We start from the raw sequence: 22,594 nt of genomic DNA, 5'->3' as shown, positions 1-22,594 counted from the left end.
GTTCTTTTAGGCTGTAAATTAACTGAAATGCAACATGTGTTTCTTTTGAATAGTCCATACCTTCCAGTTTATTCAGAAATTACCGAGAGAATCAACAGATGCAATATGAAAACAAAGGATTGTGTATTTATCTTTTCAGCATGTTTGAAATAATGGCATGGATAAAAGCAGCTAATGTGGCCCACTTGAGGTTTCTGTCCATGTTAGGCTTGATGTTCTATCTACAACACAGGGTATGAAAGGCAAACCAACCTAAGGCTGCTTAATTATTCAAATATTAGTCAGAATTCAATAAATAACCATACCGGTAATTAAATTAACATGATTCGACTGCGATAATGATGTTTAAAATGTTTGCTCTGCTCATAGAAAACGTTCCTGAATGTAGCGTCTACAGTCGGAGTGGAACAGAAATCAGACAGAAATATTTTAAGTCTTATTTTGATGCAGATTTGTTAATTAGCAGCAGTGCGGCACAATGTGAAAGTGAAAGCAGTGATCTAATTATTCAAATGTGAAAGTGCAACATGTAATATTTTGTCCCAAAAAACAATGAATAATCGTGATAAATAATCGCGATCTCAATAATGATCAAAATAATCGTGATTATCATTATGGCCATGATCGTGCAGCCCTAGACCAACCCCTAGAATTATTCATATCTATTTAATGTAAACAAAACAATAATAAAAAATGTCAAACTTTAAAAATTCAAGCAGAATGGATTATAAAAAGGTATCAGCATATTTAACGTGTCACCTTGTATCCAATGCAGCAGGGAAGTGTACGCTCAGTCTGATCAACCCTCTTGTGAAGTGAACAGATTAATACAATAAGTGTAGGCATAATATTGGCCAGTATGCTTAAAATCAACTTGAAAAAAGGTATCTTAAAGTAACAACGTATATGACTTTACTAGAAGTGCCCTCTGCAGGTGGGCTTATCTGCAGTTAAAGATTGACAATAATTACGTTGACACTCCTCGTTCCTTAGAGCTCGAAGCATGTTTGCTGATCTGATGATCTCTAATTAGATTTCTCTGCCACTGTGGAAAATGAGCCATTAATTAGAGTGCTGTGATAAGGGGGACAGATTTGATTCCTGTCAAGCACCTGCTGCCTTTCAGACTTGTCGAGTTACTGGATCCTTCCATGGCTGACTGAGGGGAGGAAACAGTGAAAAATGTGCGTTCTGGGATGGAGTGACATTTTTTGGAAACAGGCCTTTTTACTTCTTATTTGAAATGTAACAATGTGTATGAAGTTAGTATATCCATCCCTTAGTGACTGATTTAACAGCCAGCATCATCCTCTTTAAAAACAGGAGAGCCTCGTCCGAGCTAAAGAGGCCACAGGTATGAGGGAGGTCACGAGAAGCAACATTTTGGTACCAAGTCGATGCCAGAATTCTGAAAATGTTTTTCGACAGTATCGCAGATAGCAGGGGGCTCAAGGCTAACTTCGTCCCGTCGCACCAAAAGGACGTAGTAAACTCAATATCAACGTGTCCAGGGCCCAAGGACGCACCTTATTTATCCCCCTACAATGCTACAAATACAGCCACCTAGAATTCCCCCCCCCCCCCCCATATCCCAGCCGCTGGGAGTCTCCCCAACCCCCCCCCCCCCCCCCCCTTGTTTCCTGACAGGGTGTGTCCAGATTCCACTGCAAACACACCCATTCATTGCAGGGTGACGCTTCCTTCACAAAAACTTACAGAAATACACTGAAGAACATAAATAAGTACATTTACTCAAGTACTGTACTTAAGGACAATTTTGACATACTAACCCTAACCCTACTTTATTTAGTAGTATTTCCATTTTCTTGCTAAATATTGTACTTTTTACTTCACTATATAAACACATTATTTAAAAGCAGTAGTTAGACTACTAGTTACTTAGTGTATTTAAGTTTTGTACCACCATATAATATTGTACTATAGGTTTATATAGAAAAAAAAATCTATTTGAATATAGAGGCGAGACAAGGTTGTTTTTATTAAAGGGTTTACTGCAAGAGCAAAGTATGATTCACACCGTCTGATTGAATCATTACACTACATTTATGAAAATACAGTGGATTAAGAATTGCCCTAACATCAGCAATTTTTCCGAGCAATGAGAATTTGTTCGGAGCATAGCGACCAAAATGTTGACCAGAAGGTGTCAGTCCTAATCTCAGTGCATCAATAGCACAACACAGCATTGTGATAGTTAGAACAGGTAAATCAAACAGATTATACTAAACATAGATCTTGGTTGCTTTCGCACCTAACCTGCTTGGTTCAGTTTAGTCGAACTCCAGTGAGTTTGCCCGATTAGATCTTTTCGATTAGATCGGTGTGAAAGCTGTCAATCGTACTCTGCTGCAAACTAAAGAACCGACTGAACAAGTCTGGTCTTGTTCATTTGTGGTGTGAAAGCAAATAAGACAACCACAGTAGACAGTACCTTGTGACAGTAGATAAATGATTGCAGCTTGAATTCAAAAGCTTGACTACAATTAAATCCATCGGCTGGCCTTGAACTGTTAAGAAAGCGACTTTCTGATCTTTCTACAAGATCATTTTCTAACCGCGATAACATGCCACCGCATGAGTGCGAGGACTTGCCCTGATCCTTTAAAAGATTAAATTTCGTTTAAGTTGTGTACTACTTTTTTTTTTTTGCATTTCCTCAATGAAAAGTGAGTGAAATGTAGCGTCCACACAGCGCTGTATTATCACAGTGCAATGTGCTTTTTTTGTCTCTATTTATGACACACAAGGTCCGGGTGCAATCTTGATTATTAATCTTATTAATGCTAAAAATCTTTTGATGTGACCTCTTTCAGAACACCAGAAGAGATAAAACATAAGGCGCAATATAGTGCGCACATGACTTGAAGACATTTTTTAATTGTAATTTTTTTTATTTTGTGAACTAAATCTTGTTAATCTCAATCCTAATTTCAACTCCTGGTGTGAGCATGTGCGAATGTGTGTATGCTACTTCTCGTCTGCTCCACTGCCAGACTCAAGCCCCTCTCTCTCTCTCTCTCAGTGCTTATTAGTCATGCAGCCGCTCCCTGTCCAGACACCCCAACCTTTCCACCCATTTCTCATTTTCCAATCAGCCAATGCCATAAACTGTAATTGCTGTGTCAGGCTGTTGACTTTGTTTCAAGTCTAGACCCACTGATGGGAGCAAGAAGGACATGGCAGTCAAAACTTCTCCCATAACACAAAAATTAAACAAACGCCTCCACGCTCCTCCATTTTTGAGCTACAAAGTATGAGGCACAATGTAATATCGGAGGGCATGAGGGGACATTTCGTTCACATTTTGGCTTTCCAGGCGAGTACATAAAACCGCCACAGGCAACAGTGGGCCGCCGTGTCACAAAGAAAGCCTTAAAAACATACACTGGTTGAAGTCTGATCTGTGTCTTGACGAAAAGACTCTGATATGCGTCTGATATCTAAACACTGAAGCTGCCGTAACTGCAGTTGTCCTTTTTGTTTTCACAGCCTGAAACTCAGGGTGTGAGATTATACATGCTCTCAAGTGAACATTCACTTCAGATGTTAAGAGGCGTCTGATTAATGGCAGAGTGGTTGGAGTGAAGGATGGCAGCAAGTTCCAGACTGACTCAACTATTAATAATAATGTCTGAGGTCAAAACAGGCCAAACAATGTAGATGAATAAAGCATAAAGGCGCAGTAAAATGAACTTGACTTGCTGTCAGGCTCTACATTTTGATTTCCTGACGAGGGTCCATGTAGTGATGACGATGCAGGACGACAGTCACTAAAAACAGTCCAATATATGATCTGTCACTCAAGCGCTCTACCCAATGTCTTTTTGTATACATACGAAGCTTCTATTGAGGTTTTTGTATGAAACTTTGAATGTCTGTTGTCATATTTTATGACATCATTAAAAACATAAAAATGAAAACATTTAATTGTATATTTAGAAATATTCGGTTCAGCTCTATGTCAGTCTTTATGACTTAATGCTTACAGGTTTGTGTGAACATGAACCACACAAAAGCTAAAAGGCAACAATGAAAGTTGTTGGTCCTTCGTTCAGAAACTAAATCAAACTAACTACAGGTGTGAAAATGTGTCCCAAACAAATGAGTGAAGCGGTGTCTTTTATTAGCCTATTATCTATATAAATAGCAGTCCGAGGACAAAACCGGCTACACAATGTAGTTTCCAGAGCGATACCAGCCTGTTCCCTCAGTGTGTCGCAATAGAGATGTATACAATTCGGCATCATCGTAATCAGAGCAGCTAATCTTTGCTATTCAATTAAAAAAATGCCATTCATCAGCTTAGTAACTTGGGGCTCATACAATGCCTCCAGTGCAGACATCTGTTGTCTTCAGATTAGAGGCTATATTCCCCCTTCAAAGCTTCGGCATTCCTGAAGCCAGAAGCTCACTTGAAAGTGCACCAAACGCAGAGGATGCTCATCATGTCTCACAATCTCACATTTGAACTAAAGACCGATAACAGCCGCTACTGCATCCGCATGAGGGCAGTTTTTTAGAGTGGCAAGTCCTCAGTGCTCCTCCCACAGCAGCCGGAGAGGGATGTAGCTTTCTAGCGCTCTCCGTCTGTCATAAAATGAGAAGTCATGGGTTGCTAAAAAAAAAAACAGTCCTCCAGATGTCCATGGAGAGCAGCTATGATGTGTACAGGTGGGTATCATAACTAATGACTGTAAATTGTGTATTTAAATAAAAGTTAAAAGTGGCAGTGTGTGTATCCAAGCGTGTACAGACACACTGTAGGAAACTGCGGGATACAGATGTTTCAGTGGAGGAGCCAGATTGTAAGATCAGCACTCTTCTGCTGGGAGGAGGCAAAGTGACAGCAGCAGAGATCAAAACACTGGAGGGTACTCCATTCACTCGCTGCGGCTTGGTCTCCCCTCAACTTCACACATAAATACACAAACACACTGAAGGCAAAGAGGAGGTAGGGTTAGTTCATCTCAGCCTTGAAGTGTAGACATAAGTGAAAGAATCAACTAATGCAATCTGTAAATACTGCATGTATATGAATTAAGTGAGGAGCAGCCCCACCTGGAGTTATATTTTGATTATTGTTGACATAAATAAAAGAATTTGGAACAGCTTTTTGTGAAAAATTGCAATGCAATCTCATCTTTTTCATCATATTTTGGGAAAAGAAAAGTAATGGTAATGTTTATAAGAATGTGAGGAAATGTGATTTCAGACAATTATAATATGTAGTTAGTGTAGCTTCAAAAGCAGCACATTTTATTCAGCAAGCAGATGATAGATAACAAAAGTATCGTAGATGACCTCAATGAGACCTAACAGAGATTTTAAATCGAGTTCAAAACAATGAAGTCAAATGAAGGACTTGTCCAGAAATGAATCTCGCCCTCCTGAAGTCTAGAAAGAATGAATTTCATAACGCTCAACAACTGAATATTGAGAAAAGTGCAGCTATCAAACGTCTTCAGTTCGACAACCAGTAAAGTGAGTCACTGTATTTCTGTAAATGATAATCAAAACATATGGTGGGTTTGGTTCATCGTTTCAAACCATTGCAAAAAAGTTTTAAAACAGTGGTTTTTCATAAACACATCTATTGAAGTCGAGAAGAAGAGATGACATAATGGACTGTGGGATATTTCGAGCTTTACAAAATTCATTCTTCTGTGCAAATGGAGTGGGCGGCTGGACGAAAGCCCTCAGAAGGCACCTTTTCATACCATAATAAAAGACCCTATTCTGGGGAGACGGTTAAGAGAGTGGAGGTTGTTCCATTGCCTTGGCAATAACCTGAAACTTATTAGATTCAGAAAAGAGCAACTGCACTGTTACAAAATGAACACTCCGAGCTCTCCCAAGTGTTGCGTTTGGCTGGGATTATCTACCGCATCAAAAGCCCAGTTCCTCTGTGAGCGCTTTATAAGGCTGGAGTGACAGTAATGCAAGTGTAGAAACAAAAGGTTCCATGTGGTTTTACCAAGGACCTGAGAGCAACATAGCTACTGTGTTTTATTAGTTATTTCAGGTTGGTCTGTGAAGCACACAGAGAAGTTTCTGCACACTACAATTAGGTATTATTAACATTTGTGTCTGTAACTTCCAGCTGTATATAAACAGTAATTATTAGTAATCAATTAGTTAATGTGACCTGGAGAAAATGGATGATTAAAAAACTATTAATTCAATTAAGTTAGAGCTAGACGACATTTCATATCTCAATAACGATATGTATCACGATGTAGTATACTCCTGTGTGAAATAAATACTTGAAAAGTACTGGAGTGTTTTCACATTTAAATAAGAACTTTAGTGCAAAATGAGCTTAACAGTTTCAAGTGAAATTATATTAAAGAAAATTGATATATTTCCATCTATACATTGTTTGTTAATCGCATTGAACTGAGTGCTACTGTAAAGTGTGATTTACAAAAAATGTGTGATGATGAGTGATTTAAGCTAGGTTATTGTGTATCGCTTTATCTCGACATATGATTACATCACGATACGATTTCATTGAAAGACGATAACATTTTTAAAACAAAGGCTTTTACTAAAATCAACCCATTACGAGTCAGTGAGCATCAGTGACAGCGGTTGTCGTCATGTTGTTGACATGTCTGTGGTGCTGACTGAAACTTTACCGTTGCTACAGCAGACAAGAAAATATATTCCTTTGTACATAACTCTTAGATACGAATATGCGACACAGAACCTTGTTTAAACACAACATAAATAAAAATGTATGGCTCGACCTTGAAAACTTGAGGTTCAGCCAACCTGCAAAAAGTGTTTCTCTGGTGAGAAGCTTTTACTGTGAAACAGCTGCAGGAACTGTTGAGTTTACTTTGCTAGTAGATTAACTCTGTGCCTTTATTACAGCTCTGATGGCACAGCAAAGGGAAGCGATCACTACACAGTAGGGTTCTTACGTGTTAGATGAAGGAGGGAAGAGGCACGTAGGGAACATGATGTGAGGAGAGTTTGGTTGAGCTGATCACGTTATGGTCGTGTTCCCAAGCAAAGGCTAAACAATCAAAAAAGCAATAGGTGCAAGTGTACGATGGGGAAAAGAATCCTCACAGTACACGACCAAACCATATTTTAAGTGCCAACAGGAAGTAAAGCTATGAAAGCAGCAGCACTGATGAGTTGGTTTGGATCTATTTTAAGCAGAAAAGGGGTCTTCAGCCGTCATGGATTACTCTTTAAGAATCAAAATACATTTCAGCTTCTGAGAGCTACGCACTCCTGCATCCTAAAATACACCCACAGAACTAGTGAACACCTTCTGCGTGCTGACAGGCAGATGCAACATTGTTTGTGGCTGGCATCAGAAGAGAGACTCACCACTGCTGCGACTCTTGCGGTTGGCCTTCCCTCCTGTCAGCAACATCTTCAAGCTGTTCCTAAACATGACTGCAGCAGATGCCCCGGACTAGACTACAGAGAAATCTGTTGGGGAAAGAAAAGACAATAAGCATTAATATTTGATCAAGTGTCTACCGTGAGATCTAACCGATATTGTCAACAATAGTAGTCAAAGGCTTTATTAGAGATATCAGAGCAGCATAACAAAGCTGTGCACAATACCAGAATGTACTTTTACTACTATTTCCTAGCAAAGTATAACATTGTGGGGTCGACGTTAGGGCTGCAACTAATAAACTGATTATTTTCCTTGTTGATTAATCTGTCGATTAATCGATTAGTTGTTTGGTCTATAAAATGTCAGAAAATAGTGAAGAATGTCGAGCAGTATTTCCAAAAGCCCCGAGACGACCTTCTCAAATGTCATGATTATTGCACAACTCAAAGATATTCAGTTTATGGTCATAGACTGCGTTTACATGGACACGAATAACCCGTTTACGAGCGGGTTATTGGAGTGTCCGGTTTTTGAGCGTGCACATGTGAACACCATATCCGTTTTCAGAAACCCGGATATGATACTGTCGCATGTGTACACCATAGCACGGCTTCAACCAAGGGACGTAACAGAAATACAAACAATGGTGGCAGCGAAGGCGTGTCACTGTTCTTCATCCACTGCTCCCCAGTGTTAGCCTGCGTAGTGGTGGTGACAGGCTGGCACCGGTGTGGAGTTATAAGACTTGTGTAGCTGCTTTTAGGAATAGCTCAGTATGCAGTGTATGGGGGTTGAGGAGAAAGAGATCGATGGCCTCTGAGCAGACAGACAGCTGTTGGCAATCCAAAGAAGTTACTGACGATGACATATCCTTGTATTTAGCATTCAAGTTGTCATGTGGCAGTGAATGTACAGTGTGGGGTTTAATATTTATTGTCGCTCTTATCGCCAATTTGTTTTTAACATCACAGCGCCTGCGAAAACTAGAATGCAGTAACCGGGATACTACTCATCATGTAAATGGGGAATATGAATAACCGGATTCCTCTGTGCTCATGTAAACATCATATCCAGAATATGTTCATAACCGGGATAAGACTCAAACGGTTTATTCATGTCCATGTAAACGCAGTTTATAGAGAAGAAACCAAAAACTATCACATTTAAGAAGCTGGAATGAGAGGTTTTTTTAATATAAAATAAGAGATTAATCAATTATCAAAATACTTGGCAATTAATCTAATAGTTGACAACTAATCTTTTAGTTGCAGAGCAGTTATTTTATTTTTCAATAGTTAACTGGGTTACTTATCGATTATTATTTAGATCGTCAATTCAAGAAGATTTTACCAAGATCTACTATAATATATATACACACACACACACACACACCAAAACTATATACACGTATCAATTTTTGCCATCTTTATGCATTCTGATATAAATCTATGATATGAAAGGGTATCAATAAAGCTAAAACTGTAACTGCTTGTATTGTGTTGTTTTACAAGTATTGGCTGTAACAATAGCAGTATAAAAACATTCAGAGTGAGTTTGTGGCGAATAACAGACTGCAAAAACAGTCAGATTTATGAAATTAAAGTGAGGAGAAAATGTGCTTCTCCTTTAGAAGGTCAAGGCCATAATATCCAATATATAGAATGAACAGAAGTTTGGCACGGATAATAAAAACAATGTACTGTACAGTATCATCAAAGTGCAGACAGTGGAGGAAGGGGTTTCAGTACAAAGAAGGAGCCACAATGGCGACAGATAAGCACACCTTAAACCATAACATTGTCTTCATTTCTTGCCTGCAGCTTGTTCTATCCCGCTAATTCCTCCCCTCAGCCTCCCCCCCTCATGGAGTAGTAAAAAGCATGGCAGCAGATGTTCTCCATTAGGTGGGAGTGACTCAGCAAAGCCCCACAGACAAGCTCCAGCTGAGAAGCTAGCTTTGGACCCAAACAATTAAAGCAAAAAAAAAAAAAAAACATCAAAAAGGACATGGAAAAGCTCTCAAAAAGACCTCCTCCCCCCCTCACCCTCCCCCAACCCTGCTTAACTAATGTTTTTCACAATCCCCCCCCTGACCTTGTGAGGGGGTCTAAAAAGCTTCCAAGATCATAATACCACACACACACACACACACACACACACACACACACACACACACACACACACACACACACACACACACACACACACACACACACACACACACACACACACACACACACACACTGCGAGGGACACTGGGGGAATGACAATGAGGCAACACATGATATTATTGTCGGGTGGGATGAAACTGATGGTCACATCAGATGGAGTCAGACCCGAGTCACATGACTTAGATAGAGTCAGACCATGTCACATGACTTAGAGTCAGACCCGAGTCACATGACTTAGATAGAGTCAGACCCGAGTCACATGACTTAGATTGAGTCAGACCCGAGTCACATGACTTAGATAGAGTCAGACCCGAGTCACATGACTTAGATAGAGTCAGACCCGAGTCACATGACTTAGATAGAGTCAGACCCGAGTCACATGACTTAGATAAAGTCAGACCCAAGTCACATGACTTAGATTGAGTCAGACCCGAGTCACATGACTTAGATCAGGTCAACATTGGTTAAAAGTGCATTATGACTTGTTTAGGGTTGAAACTTAAACTGACTTGCCTTTCTTAACTTAGGACTTAAGTGCAAAGACTTGAGACTTACTTGTGACTTGCAAAACAATTACTTGGTCCCACCTCTGTTACTAAGACTGTTGACGGTAATGTAGGTGCAGCTTATCCTTAATTGTGAGGAGGTTGAACCTCAGACTCCCCCAACAACTTCAGCCTTGGACAACATTTTATAAAACACATTTGCTCTGAACAGGCTGTGGCTCTGACTGTCCTTTTGTAGAGTGAAGATGTCCATACAGTAGGTACCAACAAGATTGCAGTCCTGGCACTTGCCAATTTGGAGTTTAGCTCAAGTGTGGTGAAAAAGAGAAAGAAGTCTATTCGAACAACAACAACACGTATAAAATGTGAAAATTGAGGGGGAGCTACTGTAGCTGCCAAAACGAGACCAGACCCAGCCTCAGATCACTTCAGATGCTTTTTAGGAGACGACTCCAGCCGTGTTTGTTGTTTTTGATAGAAGCAGAGTGGCGATACTCTATGCATTGTCTCATCAGTGACCATTCAGATATGTTTATAAATGTGTAAGTATTCTTTTATTGTGTAGCATTCACACGTTTTTCATGACCAAGAACATCATTTACTCACTGGTCACTGGCTTAGGTAAAACAACAGTCATACATTATTGAAGTGAGATGAATTAAAACATCACAGAAGGAAAAAGGAGAAAAAGTTCTGACATGTTGGTCCTTTTAAGTCTTTTAGTCAGGATTTTAAGATGTTGCATTGAACGTCTTCCACTGTGACACACCACATGGGATAAAACTAGCAATTGTCCTGCCAAACGCTCATTCTAGTTCACGACAAAGCAGAAATCTCCAGGGCTGAGCAGTGAATCCTAAACACTGCCGTTCATCAAATGGCCATTTAAAATGCCCAACTTTACAGCAGAAACCAACATATCTCTATACATGGTCTCTACAGCTAATTTCCCTATTCATGACAACTGTACGTGGGATGAATTTTTATATAACTCACCCGTTTTAATTATATTAAGGCTTAAAGTTACGAGTTATTAGGGGCATGCCATCTCAGGTGGCTAGCCGCTAGCTGTCTGCACTGCTGCATCAGCCGCGCCCGCCTCAACTCCAGTCGCATATCGTGAAGTCTATTCTCTGCTTTACTCTTCTAACCACAAGCCTACAAAATATAATGAATAATCTATTTTAGGATTATTGAGAGTGAAATGCATGCTGTACAGAAGACAGTACATGCAGCAGGCTATTATTACTACTTTTAATTTCATCTTTTTCCATCCTCAGCGGCAGTGTGCACGGAATGACGAATTTGACAGCAGTTACCATTCCTCTCCCCAGTCAATAACCGTGCCAGTAAATGTCCCTATCAAGGCCAATGCAAATTAAGGTTATGACATTTTTAGTGTTTTATCTTTTCATGTATCCAGTTCACTTTGTATCACAGGGGCTAATAATTCCACAGCTCATGAAAACACATCTCAACTCCTCTGATGTAGAGGGATCACTCACAATAAATATGAATATTTTTGACCTCATTTGCCAATCAGTGTAGTGTCACCCAGCCATTGTGACAGGTTCCCCTAAATAAAAAATGAGCCCTGATGTAAATCAGTGAGTCTACGAGGAAAGGCTGAAATTTCTCTCTGTAACTTTTGGCTCAGATCCTGATGCAGCTATTCGCTAGTGTAGTAAAGAGAATCCTAAAGGGCTGTCTATAATAAATGAGTTATCAGCAGCTGATAAGATTGTTTGGGTAAGTGAGTTAACTAACGCTTCAGGCAAATACACCCTCAAAACATATGAAACATCTCTAATTTAGGGAATTTTGTCATAATGTGTGCTAAATTACACGCGTCACAAAGGGCAGAAAACGTAACGTTTTATAATCACTGAACAAAGTTGCATCACGGCCGCTTGTCTCTCAATTAACAAAAGTTACCTTATGAAATATCATCCTGCAAATGATAAATGTTCATTTCCACCTGGCCCTGATTGTAGTGAAGCACCCGGTCTGGCTCTCCAAACAAGAGGATGCAATTCCGCCAGACAAGCCATACAGTACATAGAGTGCTACATGGATGACATACTTTTGTTAGAAATGCACCGATCCACTTTCTTCAATTCCGAATCCGATTCCTGAACTGAAGATACTGCTGGTAACAAATGAAGTAAGCAGGGAAGAAGCGTTACGTTGGAATGTCTTATGAAGCTTTCAAAGCTGAACATAGTGTTTTTCCAAATTGTGACGGCTCATTGGTTTCTTTGTGCAGAATTTTAATTGTCTGGTTATCCAGTCATATGATGGGCTGATATGATGTAGAACCACGCAAGCTCTTCCCTCTGTCTGAAATCAATTCATTGGTATGAATCATGTGCCTTCCTATGACAAGATGTAGACAGCGGTAAGAGAGTGTAAGGTGACAATGGGTCAGATCTATTTAGCATGCATGCTCATCTCCAGAGATACAGCCCCGGCGGTGCAGGGGCAGCTACGCGAGTATCCGTGCAACTCACTGCAACTTCACCCCAGCATAAAATATGAGCAGGGAGCAGCTTATTATGTCTGGTCTGGTTAGCGCACAGGCCAGAAGGCATTCTGTGATTATAATACTAAATCATAATCTTAAAAAGTCATGACTCAGTAGGTGCATATTGTAGCTGCATGTCAGCTTTCCGTAGAGCAGCTGAAAGGACTAGGGATGAAATACAGAGGACTTTACAGTGGGGACCGATAAATCTGCTTCTATATGTATAGCAGTGAGCTAACCAGGCAAAGCTACAGCAGTTTACTAACTGCCAGAGCAGAAAATAGGTAGAGATATTGCTGTGTTTCTAGAGGAGGCAATCAATGTATGAAATCTTAGAGGACAGGATACTGAGTAGGCAAGTAGGCAGACTCGCAGGTCGCCATAGAGAGACAGGCACCAAAATGTACCCGTATACAAGCAGTGTTTCATCTGAGGGTGTAAGCATACACATCTCTCATTCCCACTCTCTCTGACCCTGTGTACCGGCCTGTGTGAAGGGAAGCCAAGAAGCAGCATGCTCTCACAGATAATGTGCGTAAGCGGATGCAGGCCTTCTCAGGCTCTTCCACAGCTCGGGCATAATGCTCCTCCAGTGTGTTAAAAACCACTTAGAGGCACATTCACCGGCCCTGCATGATGAGACACTTTCATCTGCTCTGGTCACCCGAAAGCAGCAAGCACACTTGTTTGTTCTGATGAAAAATGAAACACAGCCACAGCGCGTTTCATTTGTAAGCTTTACGAAGGCTGAATTAAAAGAAATACCCACAAAATGGCAATTTGTGTATCAATTACTCAGACGGTGTTACGTTGAATTCTTGTTTTTCTCGCATGCCATTTTCACTGAAACTATTTAAAACTTGTTTATATAGAAGCGTTTTAAATAGTAAGGTTTTGGCTAAAAATGCATGCGTTTGGAAAGTAGTGAGCATACGACTGGATAAATGAGACGTGTGTTATACTGCACGAGTTGTTTGAAAGTTTTTAAACAAATGTTTTGCCGTTGTGAAAGGCGCTCCCATTTACTTCAATTTATCACGCTTCTTCTTTAAGAATACAAGATAACTTGGTGTGAGTAATTGATATACAAATGGTTATTTTGTGGGTGAAGTATTCCTTTAACACTCTCCAAAATGCCTATAGAGACATGAGACACCAGTGTGAAAGGCTTTAAACTACATTGCTACCTTTGTTAGAATACGTAGGTTTAGCTATAAGCCTGGCTTGAAGAATTGCTGCTTCGTCATGGCATAATGTGGAGAATATTAGAGGTTTAGCTTGTAGGTCACCTCATACTGTAACCCTCCTGTAGAAAGAATTAAACTTTTAATCACTAAGCCCCATCTAAATTTTTAAACATAAAAAAAAATCCAGCCGGCAGAAGGCTCAGACGTGCCCCCTCGAAGTCTGAGCCTGGACTGAGAACCAACGTGACCCTCCATTAATCCCAAAGCTTATTTACAATCAATAAAGTATCCTTTAATGGGGCCGGCGATGGCAAAGGCCAGTGTTGCAGGGCGTCCAATAGGATTCATCTCATGTTACCCCTGGCCTCTAAATTAAAACTCATCTGAGAGGAAGCTACACAGACACAATTATAGAATTAGAGAGGACAGTTTCCCATGGGAGTGCTCTTACTGTGATTACCTATAACACAGAAGTTACAGGGAGGTTTTAAGTGAGATGGAGGCAGCGGGGCAATTCTTCAGTGCCCACCAATAAAATAATCTTTCAGAGAGTTGAATGACCAGGGACATTTCTGACTAAAATCTAACTTCTCCTAAAAGATATAAGTAAATATACATAACATGAAAATTATACCTGTCATATGTGTATTTCAGTTGTAAATGTATCAACCTAATTATTTGAATGACTGAAGGAATCCTATTCATTTTATTTTGTCTCTCAGTTTCTGTGCAATTGTTGTCTTCATTTTTTCACTTTTTGTGAAGTTATATTTTCATGTCATCATATTGTCGGGTCTGATATGTGTATTATTTTTGCCTGAATTAAATAAAAATGAGGATATAATAAGAATGCGTGTTGAAACTGGTAATTACGAGTCACCCATGAAAGAAATACAGCTCAATATTACTGTTGCAAGAGTGAAAATCCCTCAGCAGCCACAGCACAATGAAGCATCAACAGTTTTGAGAACGACAAATGGACTTTGACCTGAGGGACACATGATTCTTGGAGCAATTATAGTTGAATCCGGCGGCCTGACTGGAAAACATGAATGGCAGACCCTAATCAAATAAGAACAATGCCAGAGGAAGCTTGAAACTGCAGTATAATTGAAGCTGAGTCATCCCCAATCCATTGCTTTCCTCCACTTGTTTCTATACACTGATGTACTTTCAGAGTTAAGGGAGGAAGAGTGAGGTGAGGAGATAGTGGCAGATGAACCTCATTAAAAGAAATATCCTGCTGCAGAGGTGCATCTCTAAACACAGCACAGAAAATATTCTCACTCAAAAACAGGACTCTCGCTGGAGGCTTGTTCAGTCAGAGCCTCCTCCCACATCTCGCCAGCAGTTGACACCCTGCAGCATCAGACAGGGATAAATCACACGCCCATCTCCAGTTTGAGGATGGCCAGGGGAGCAGAGTTCCATAAATCACACTGATATCAATAAGGGGAAGTGTCAGGGCCCCGGCTCGCAAGGTGAGCGATGCAGAAACCACTTAAGGTAGCTGGTAACAAAGTTTCACTCCCGCCCCACGATATATTTATAAAACTAGATTAATGCCCCCGCACTCATTGCGTCGCAGAGGAAGGTGGTGATGTCTGTATCACGACGCACCTTATATGGGTACGATCATTCACAGATGAGGCAGGTTTGGGATCCCAGGGTGGCCAAGATTGTCGTCTAAAAGCTCCTCAGTGTTTTATTACGAGTTCTACATGGAACATAAGGTGTGTTCGAATCACACTTAAGAGTAGTGTCACAATGGGCTTCAACCTAAACGTCTAATAAAAGTACACATTCGTTTCATTTGACATTTTGATATCAGCTATGAGAAAGATGACGGTTATAAAATATGGAACTTCTAATAGTGAGATCTCATTTCAAAGTATTGTTTTATCTTTTGGAGGAATAAATGATACTGTAGCTTTATGTTATGGCCATCAGTTTTAAATATTTGTATCTTTGTTTCTTCTTTGGGCCAAACAGTGGAGGATCTTAAAAGGCCTCTTGACTTAAGAGAACCCTCTTTTTTTATTATGTGTTTTTATCTACCTATTTATGGAATTATTGTATTTATTATATTCATGAATCCCCCTGTGGTCCTGTTTGTTTTTCTTAATTCTTTGTTCCCTGTTCAGTTTATTTTACCAACTGCTGTGGACATCTCATATATGCATGTCTATATGCCAAGGCAGGTATATCTGCATCCATTATAGTGACTTACGGTGACTCTATACGTTTGCTTTTTGTGGGTCTGTTATATTATCATTACACCTTACTGACCAGTCCTTATACATAGTGTTTTGTTTTATTATTTAGTCACTACTGTACTGCTGATTGTATGTCTAAATCTCTTTGGTTAACAAAAAAAACATTGAGAAATCATGGCTCTAAAATACTACGATACCCATGAGTCTCAGGCACCTTTGCTATGGAGAAGCAGCCAGTCAGAGGCGTAAATAAGAGTTGTATTGAATTCTAAACAATTTGTTGTTGCAAATGGGATCATCACTAATCCAAAACTGGCCCAATTGTGACCCCTACACAATTTTAAGCTCAGTGATTGGATTGTTTCAAAACCGAAATGCACCTTGGGAGTAGTAATGGACTTATCTCTTCATGTTTATCTGGACACACACTTTTGACATGATTCAACTAGGAAAGTTGAATGTCCATCCAAAACTTGAGAGTGCTCTAACTGCAATTCACCTGACATTGTCTATGCAGAAAACAGAAGCGACTCCTGAAATGAAATCATCCTTTGTTGCAACTCTATAGCGGTGAATACAGCTCATCCAAAACTGAAAACCAGACTCATTTCGTCTCCACTGACACATGCACTGTAATTTATCCCTAATGGAAGAACACCATCTGCAACTTCAAGAGCTCAGTGCCAAAGAGTAAAAGGTGACAGGTTTCCAAGAGCACGTTCCCAAACAACAGTTCCATGTCTTTGCTGTAAGCTTAGCTAACACTTCCTATGTGACCTTTCAAAGTTATAGGGCAAACACGTTGTGGGTCTAAGATGTTTCTTCTCCAACATACTGACACGGCCCCCATATAGCCAAGTGAATTATTATGTGCTTTGGTTGTGTCATCTCCCTGTGGGGAAACAGAAGTCCTCCTACACAGGCCAACTGGCACACAATTTCATTACCAAATCCATGCCCAGTTTAAACCAGCTTAGACCTCTCGCACCCTCAGGTTTAAATCTACTCAAAGGAAGAGACTGAAATAGCGTGTCAACCTTTATCAGAGTCAAAAAGAGCCAAATGAAGGAGGGCATAATTCATTGCCTTGTGTTTATTTTCGCTTGCGTTTGTTTTAGTTGGTGTCTGGGCAAGACCAAATAATGGGATGAAATACTGTGAGCCATGTAGGCAGGTGTAGAAAAGTCTCCCAGCCAGATTGAGGGGAGAAATAAATGCACAAAACCTATTTATTCTCTGAGCTCTGCATGACCACAGTTTTTTTTTTTAAAGTTCAGTTGCGTGTCTTCTCCGTAATCTCTTCAATGGCAAACAGTGCGGAAGCAGGCATTTGTCAGTGGTTAATGAATCTTTTCCCCTGCAGACACCAAAGTGACAACAGCAACAGCTGAGCTGATTTTAATATGTTGTGAATGTGCTTCTTTGATGCTCGCTCGCTCTTGTTTGGTTGCTGCTCTGAACAATAACACAAGACTGTGCGGATGAGCAGCAGTGAGTATAAAATCTCTTAAAGCTTTACCACAGAGCAGGTAGAAAGAGAGAGAGGGATGCTGGAGGAGGAATCAGCATATTCCTATTTGTGATGTTTAAGTATTGGGGCTACTGATATAGCATTAACCAGGTTGGCACATAAGAGAGCGTTCTTAAAAGACAACAAATGAAGCTAGGTGATGATGTGAAAGGTCAAACACGGTGTTAAATATTGCATTTGCCCAGAGAGAAGGCTGGTTTAATGAGACACGTCGGACTGCTGCTTCCCTCCACTCCCCTTCTTCATCCTCTTCATGCAGAGACCTCACTGCTACACCTGCTGGCCATTTGGAAGTGCTGCTGCACCATCTGCACTGACAGCCTGAGCAGCGGTGCCAGGAGTCGCATTATTGAAATGATAAATATAAGCCTAATCTAAATAATAGCCTTTCATCTCTGTGGCTGACATATGACACGGACATGCCCATCATCGAGGCAGTAGAATACACAGAAAATGTTGTTTTGCATAAATCCTCTGAGAGGCTCCCATTTGTATGCCTCTCGCTCCCCTGATCCCGTTCAGACAAATAGACCAGAGCTCCAGGAAGAAGAATGGTTCGATGTTTGACAGGCAGCTTAAAGGGGCAAATACAGTTGTGACATGAGGAGGGAAGGTCATTCTGCAGAAGGCCACTAACGGCAGGCAATCGACGTTGGCAGAAGAACACATTTGCATTGAGATGGAGGCATTTAAAAATGAGCCGGTGTCTCTTGCCGGGCAGGCGCTGAAGTCTTAGAATTAAATAGGCTCAGGTCCTGTAATATCTCCCGCTCTCCTTCTCTTCACTAGGAGACATCATACACTCTTCCTGTGTACTATAAGTGACATTTGATTGATTAAGTCTCAGATTTTATTTGCTGTAAATGATGGTTTCTATGAAGTTAAGTTTAAAATTGAGCTACAATGCCTGTTAATAATGTTTTCACCCCTGACTGCTTGTTATATTGTTTTACAACACTAAATCACGGGGAGACTACTAAAAGAATAGGACGCTACAGGATCGTGATTAAAACAACAATAAGTTGATCGTGGTTAATGCCATTAACGGGATAATCATGTATATTCTCACATGAGTGACTTGGAAAAGCTGTCTAGCTTGCATTATGGTAGAGAAGTGAAAAATAGAGCCTGAATTATAATGTTAGAAAGAACAGATTTTTTTGTATTTAACCTTTATCTATGCAGGGGGACCTTATGATTACCTTATTTAAGATAGTTTGTTTTTAACCTAAAAGAGAAAAATCTCCTCCTCTCTCCCCTTCCCCCTCTCTCTCTCTCTCAACCCAAACGATGGAGGCAGATGGCCGTAAACCCTAAACCTAGTTCTGCTCGAGGTTTCTTCCTGTTAGTTTTTTCTTGCCACTGTCACACTGCTTGCTCATTGGGGAATGTTATGATGGGTCTCTGTTAATTAAAGAGTACAGTCTATACCTGCTCTTTATGAAAACCTGCTTGTTATGATTTGGCGCTAACTAAATACAAACGTACTTGTCCCCTCTGAAGCAATAAAATATTTGTTTCTTAACTAAATGTAAGGTTAAAGTGATTCAAGAATGTTTCCATGCCGTTTTAAGCATATTATCATGATTATCGGGATAATATCGTGAATCGCAATTATTTTGGCCAGGATAATCGTGACATTTGTGTTCGCTGTACTTCTGGATTGTGTTCATTAGAAGATACACAGATAATTGCACCAAGGCTGGATTACCAACAGGGCAGAGCAGGCATATGCCCCGCGGCTCAAGAACTTCAGGGTCCTCTAAAGCTCCAGTCATGCTGTGTCAACTGGTTTGTGCTAATTAAGCTGCACAACTAAAACAAAACCTCCACTGACATAATAAGGAACTTAAGTTGGATCCCATTGTATTACCTAATCATGTAGCCTTGCCTTATAAATCCAGTTTTGAGATCTTCAATTTTCAGTTGTTTTTTTTGTTTTTTTTATTAGCGTCAAATTATTCTATCTGCATCAAGTCTGATTAAGTGTTGAACAAGAAAAGAAAAAACTGAAAGTCTTCCCTCTAAATTCAAGCATAAAATGGCTGAGTTAACTTCTCATAACATCCCCACACATCTTGTCCTGGCTCAGCTGTCACATGGATCCAGTGCCAGCCTGAAGATGGCTCCACACAGAATTGTAACCACTACTCCTTCCCTCTGCGCCGTCAGTTCTGCCTGCATAACATAATTTAGCCCTTGATTTGGCCACTTCAAGGAAGCACTAAATAACCAACTAGCACAAGCTCCCACTTGCTCTTATTTCATGCCCATGTGTGCGTCCCAGTTCGGTTCATTTACTTAAAATGCTTGACCACACAAAACTTAGCCAGAGGCCTGTTGAGGTCTTGTAGTAACTTTGTATCTCTGAGCAGCAGAGCCAGATTGAGTGCTGGACTTCCTTGCTCGGGGCTATTGTGTATCAAGTGCAGCTGAGTGGTTGATAGGCTTAGTACGGCTTCTAAGTGGAGTAAAGCCTGGTTTGGTTTCCTTCATGAATCAGCAAGATTTACAAAAGTCCTCATTTGAAATTAACTTAAACCAACTTAAAAGGGCAATAGAGTAGAGACACTGCAGCTGAGTGGGATCATGTCCAAGCCTTTGTACAGACATCTGCAGCTTCTAGCATAATTGCAAAGCTTAAGAAAAACCAGTTGCTTTTTTATAGTGGGTTCCAAAAACAAATGCACATAAGGTAACAGTAAAAACAAGTAGTTAGTAAGATTGGCCATGACGATTTTGTTAAACCTCAGAATTAATTCAATGCCAACGGTCTTTATGTCGAGTTCCAACATTCTAGAATTCTTGTAACTAAACTATGGTTACGGTAGAGTTAGGGTTAAGGAAACTGAATTACTTGGTTACGGTTTGAAAGGTCGTGGTTATGGTTAATAGAGCAGCAAATGTCAATTGCAGTTCTATGACGGGATTCCTGACACATTTACATCTTGTCTCTTTCTCTTGGTATTACATTTTCCATTAACTGCTGTGTAAGACGACAGAAACAGAAATAGTTGTCTCTCACTGCCAGTCAGGTAAAGGTGAAAGAAACATGACAATGAGGGTCAAATTTCTTCTCAAATAGATCATGTGTTGATGCTTTCCATTTAGGACATCGACAGATAGTGCCGGTGACGTCAAGAAAAAAACACACAAGCAGTCCCTGTACCCAGCATACCCCAAAGGTAGAGAGTCATCAGACATTCAGAGGGTGGGTTTGGTGTCAAACCGCAGGACAAGAACAGAACAGATCAATACGGCATTGCCATCCATCCACACAGGCGGAGGTAAAGATAGAAAGAGGCTTGGGTATGTCAGAAGGTTACCTATAACGACATTTGGTGCGGAGAAATCGAGTTTCTGCCCTCAAAATGGGCCTGCTGGCTCATAAATAAGACAGAAAAACAGGTCCAATTGTCCAAAGTGATTGTTGACAACTGCCTCGGTTGTGTTCATGTCTGGGGAAATAAGTCTGTGAATTACATGTGCATGGATATAAATGTGGTTTCATAGGAGCAGAGGCACACTGACTGAGAAAGGAGATGAATCTGTTTCCTGATAAATTATGCATTAGTTCAGTCCTGTATTACCATGTACACCACCATTGCGTTCACATTCTGAAGAACTTCATTGTCCACTGTGAATTAGCAGCCCCTCTAATCTCCCTTCATTTCATCCACAGACAGTGTGTGTCCTGCTGTGTGTGCCTTTAGGCTGCAAATGAGGTGCTGACAGGTTCAGGGAATGTAATGTACTACTGTTTTTTTTGTTTGGGAGTTATAAAATGTAAAGTATTTTGCAAAATTCAGCTTTGTGATTACAAATAGGATGGGCGCACTGAAAAGTTTTGTGACAAGATTCTTCGGCTTTAGTACTTTTCCTTTTTCATCCAGACTCCAGACTCACTATTAATTCCAGAGCCAATGATACAATACCATAAAGAAAATAACACATTAGTGTGCCTCACAAGGGCAATGATACCTTCAGGCTTGTTATTTATGACTGTGAATCTGGATCTGAGAAGACGGTATAAAAGGATAGAAGGCAGCGCGGACGGGCGAAGGAGAGAAAACGTCTTAAATTACTCGCTCTTCCAGTTCAGCCTACCATCAGATTGCTGTCAGCCTGGACTGACGTTTGATTGAAAGCGCAGACGGGTCCACAGGAAACGAAGGTCCAATTAGCGCGTTAGTTGGCCGCTGACCTCTGATGGCGATTTGATGACTGCAAATAAATGTCTGTTAGATTCCAGTCACCATGTGTCAATCACCTGGCTCGAGGCACAGAGTGATGGAGCTGCACTTTACTCCCACACTCACATGGTGCCACGAGCTTGGCTTTTAGGACATTTGGAAAGCAAAAGCATGAAGATGATTTCTTATACATGTTAGCAATCATCCATGCTTTTTTCACTTTAGCAGCAAAGCGGTTTAATTGAAAGATAGTATCATAAGTCATTTCATGAAGTGACCTCGATTGTTTTCATGTCACATTGCAATTAATCATTGCAGTTATTATGAGTAATCTAGAGTGTTGCATTGATGAGGCTCTGTTGAAAATATTAATGAGCTACATACACAAGATTCATAGAGCTTATTTATATCACTTAGACCATTGTTGCAAAAATGTATTCCTAACAGACGATGATGTCTGCAGTCACCATGTATTTTCAACAAGGCACGTGTCTGTATGCATGTGCATCCTCACACATGTGAACCTGCCAATCAGATAGAAGATGATTAAGTGGCAACTCGAGGCTAGTTCTCTGCCGTGTTTGGTAAGAGAAGCCATCAGCCGTGGGTGCAGAGATATTATGTAGATGTTAACATGCAGGGTCACCTCCAGTCCTTCCCCTTTTGTTGAAGGTCACAAGCCGTTAGATGAGTCTGCCTTCCGTCAGGCCTTATGCCATCTACATTAGCAGGCTGAGCCAGGCACTAACAGCGTCAGCAAAAGAAAAAGGCTAGGTGCTATTGCCCTCTTGAGATGTGTGTAAGGCTGACACATTCTATCTACATTGAGTGTAAATAGTGCAAAAACAGTGAGGCCGTGGGGAGGGATTGTTGAGATTGGAT

The 22,594-nt window shown here is 40.5% G+C and overlaps 1 protein-coding gene across 3 annotated transcripts in view; it reads right to left on the bottom strand.

Moving 5' to 3' along the window:
- Window positions 1–22,594, bottom strand: part of tanc2b (tetratricopeptide repeat, ankyrin repeat and coiled-coil containing 2b) — a 150,074-nt gene that overhangs the window by 100,055 nt on the left and 27,425 nt on the right. For all 3 annotated transcript variants that reach the window (XM_029456255.1, XM_029456257.1, XM_029456256.1), the window contains one exon: window positions 7,366–7,470. In XM_029456255.1, coding sequence (XP_029312115.1) covers window positions 7,366–7,432 — 67 coding nt within the window. In that variant the 5' untranslated portion in view covers window positions 7,433–7,470. The remainder of the gene's footprint in view (window positions 1–7,365; window positions 7,471–22,594) is intronic.

Source organism: Cottoperca gobio, chromosome 19 (assembly GCF_900634415.1).
Source record: "Cottoperca gobio chromosome 19, fCotGob3.1, whole genome shotgun sequence".
Classification (NCBI taxonomy): domain Eukaryota; kingdom Metazoa; phylum Chordata; class Actinopteri; order Perciformes; family Bovichtidae; genus Cottoperca; species Cottoperca gobio.
This window is presented reverse-complemented; position numbering and strand designations above follow the sequence as displayed.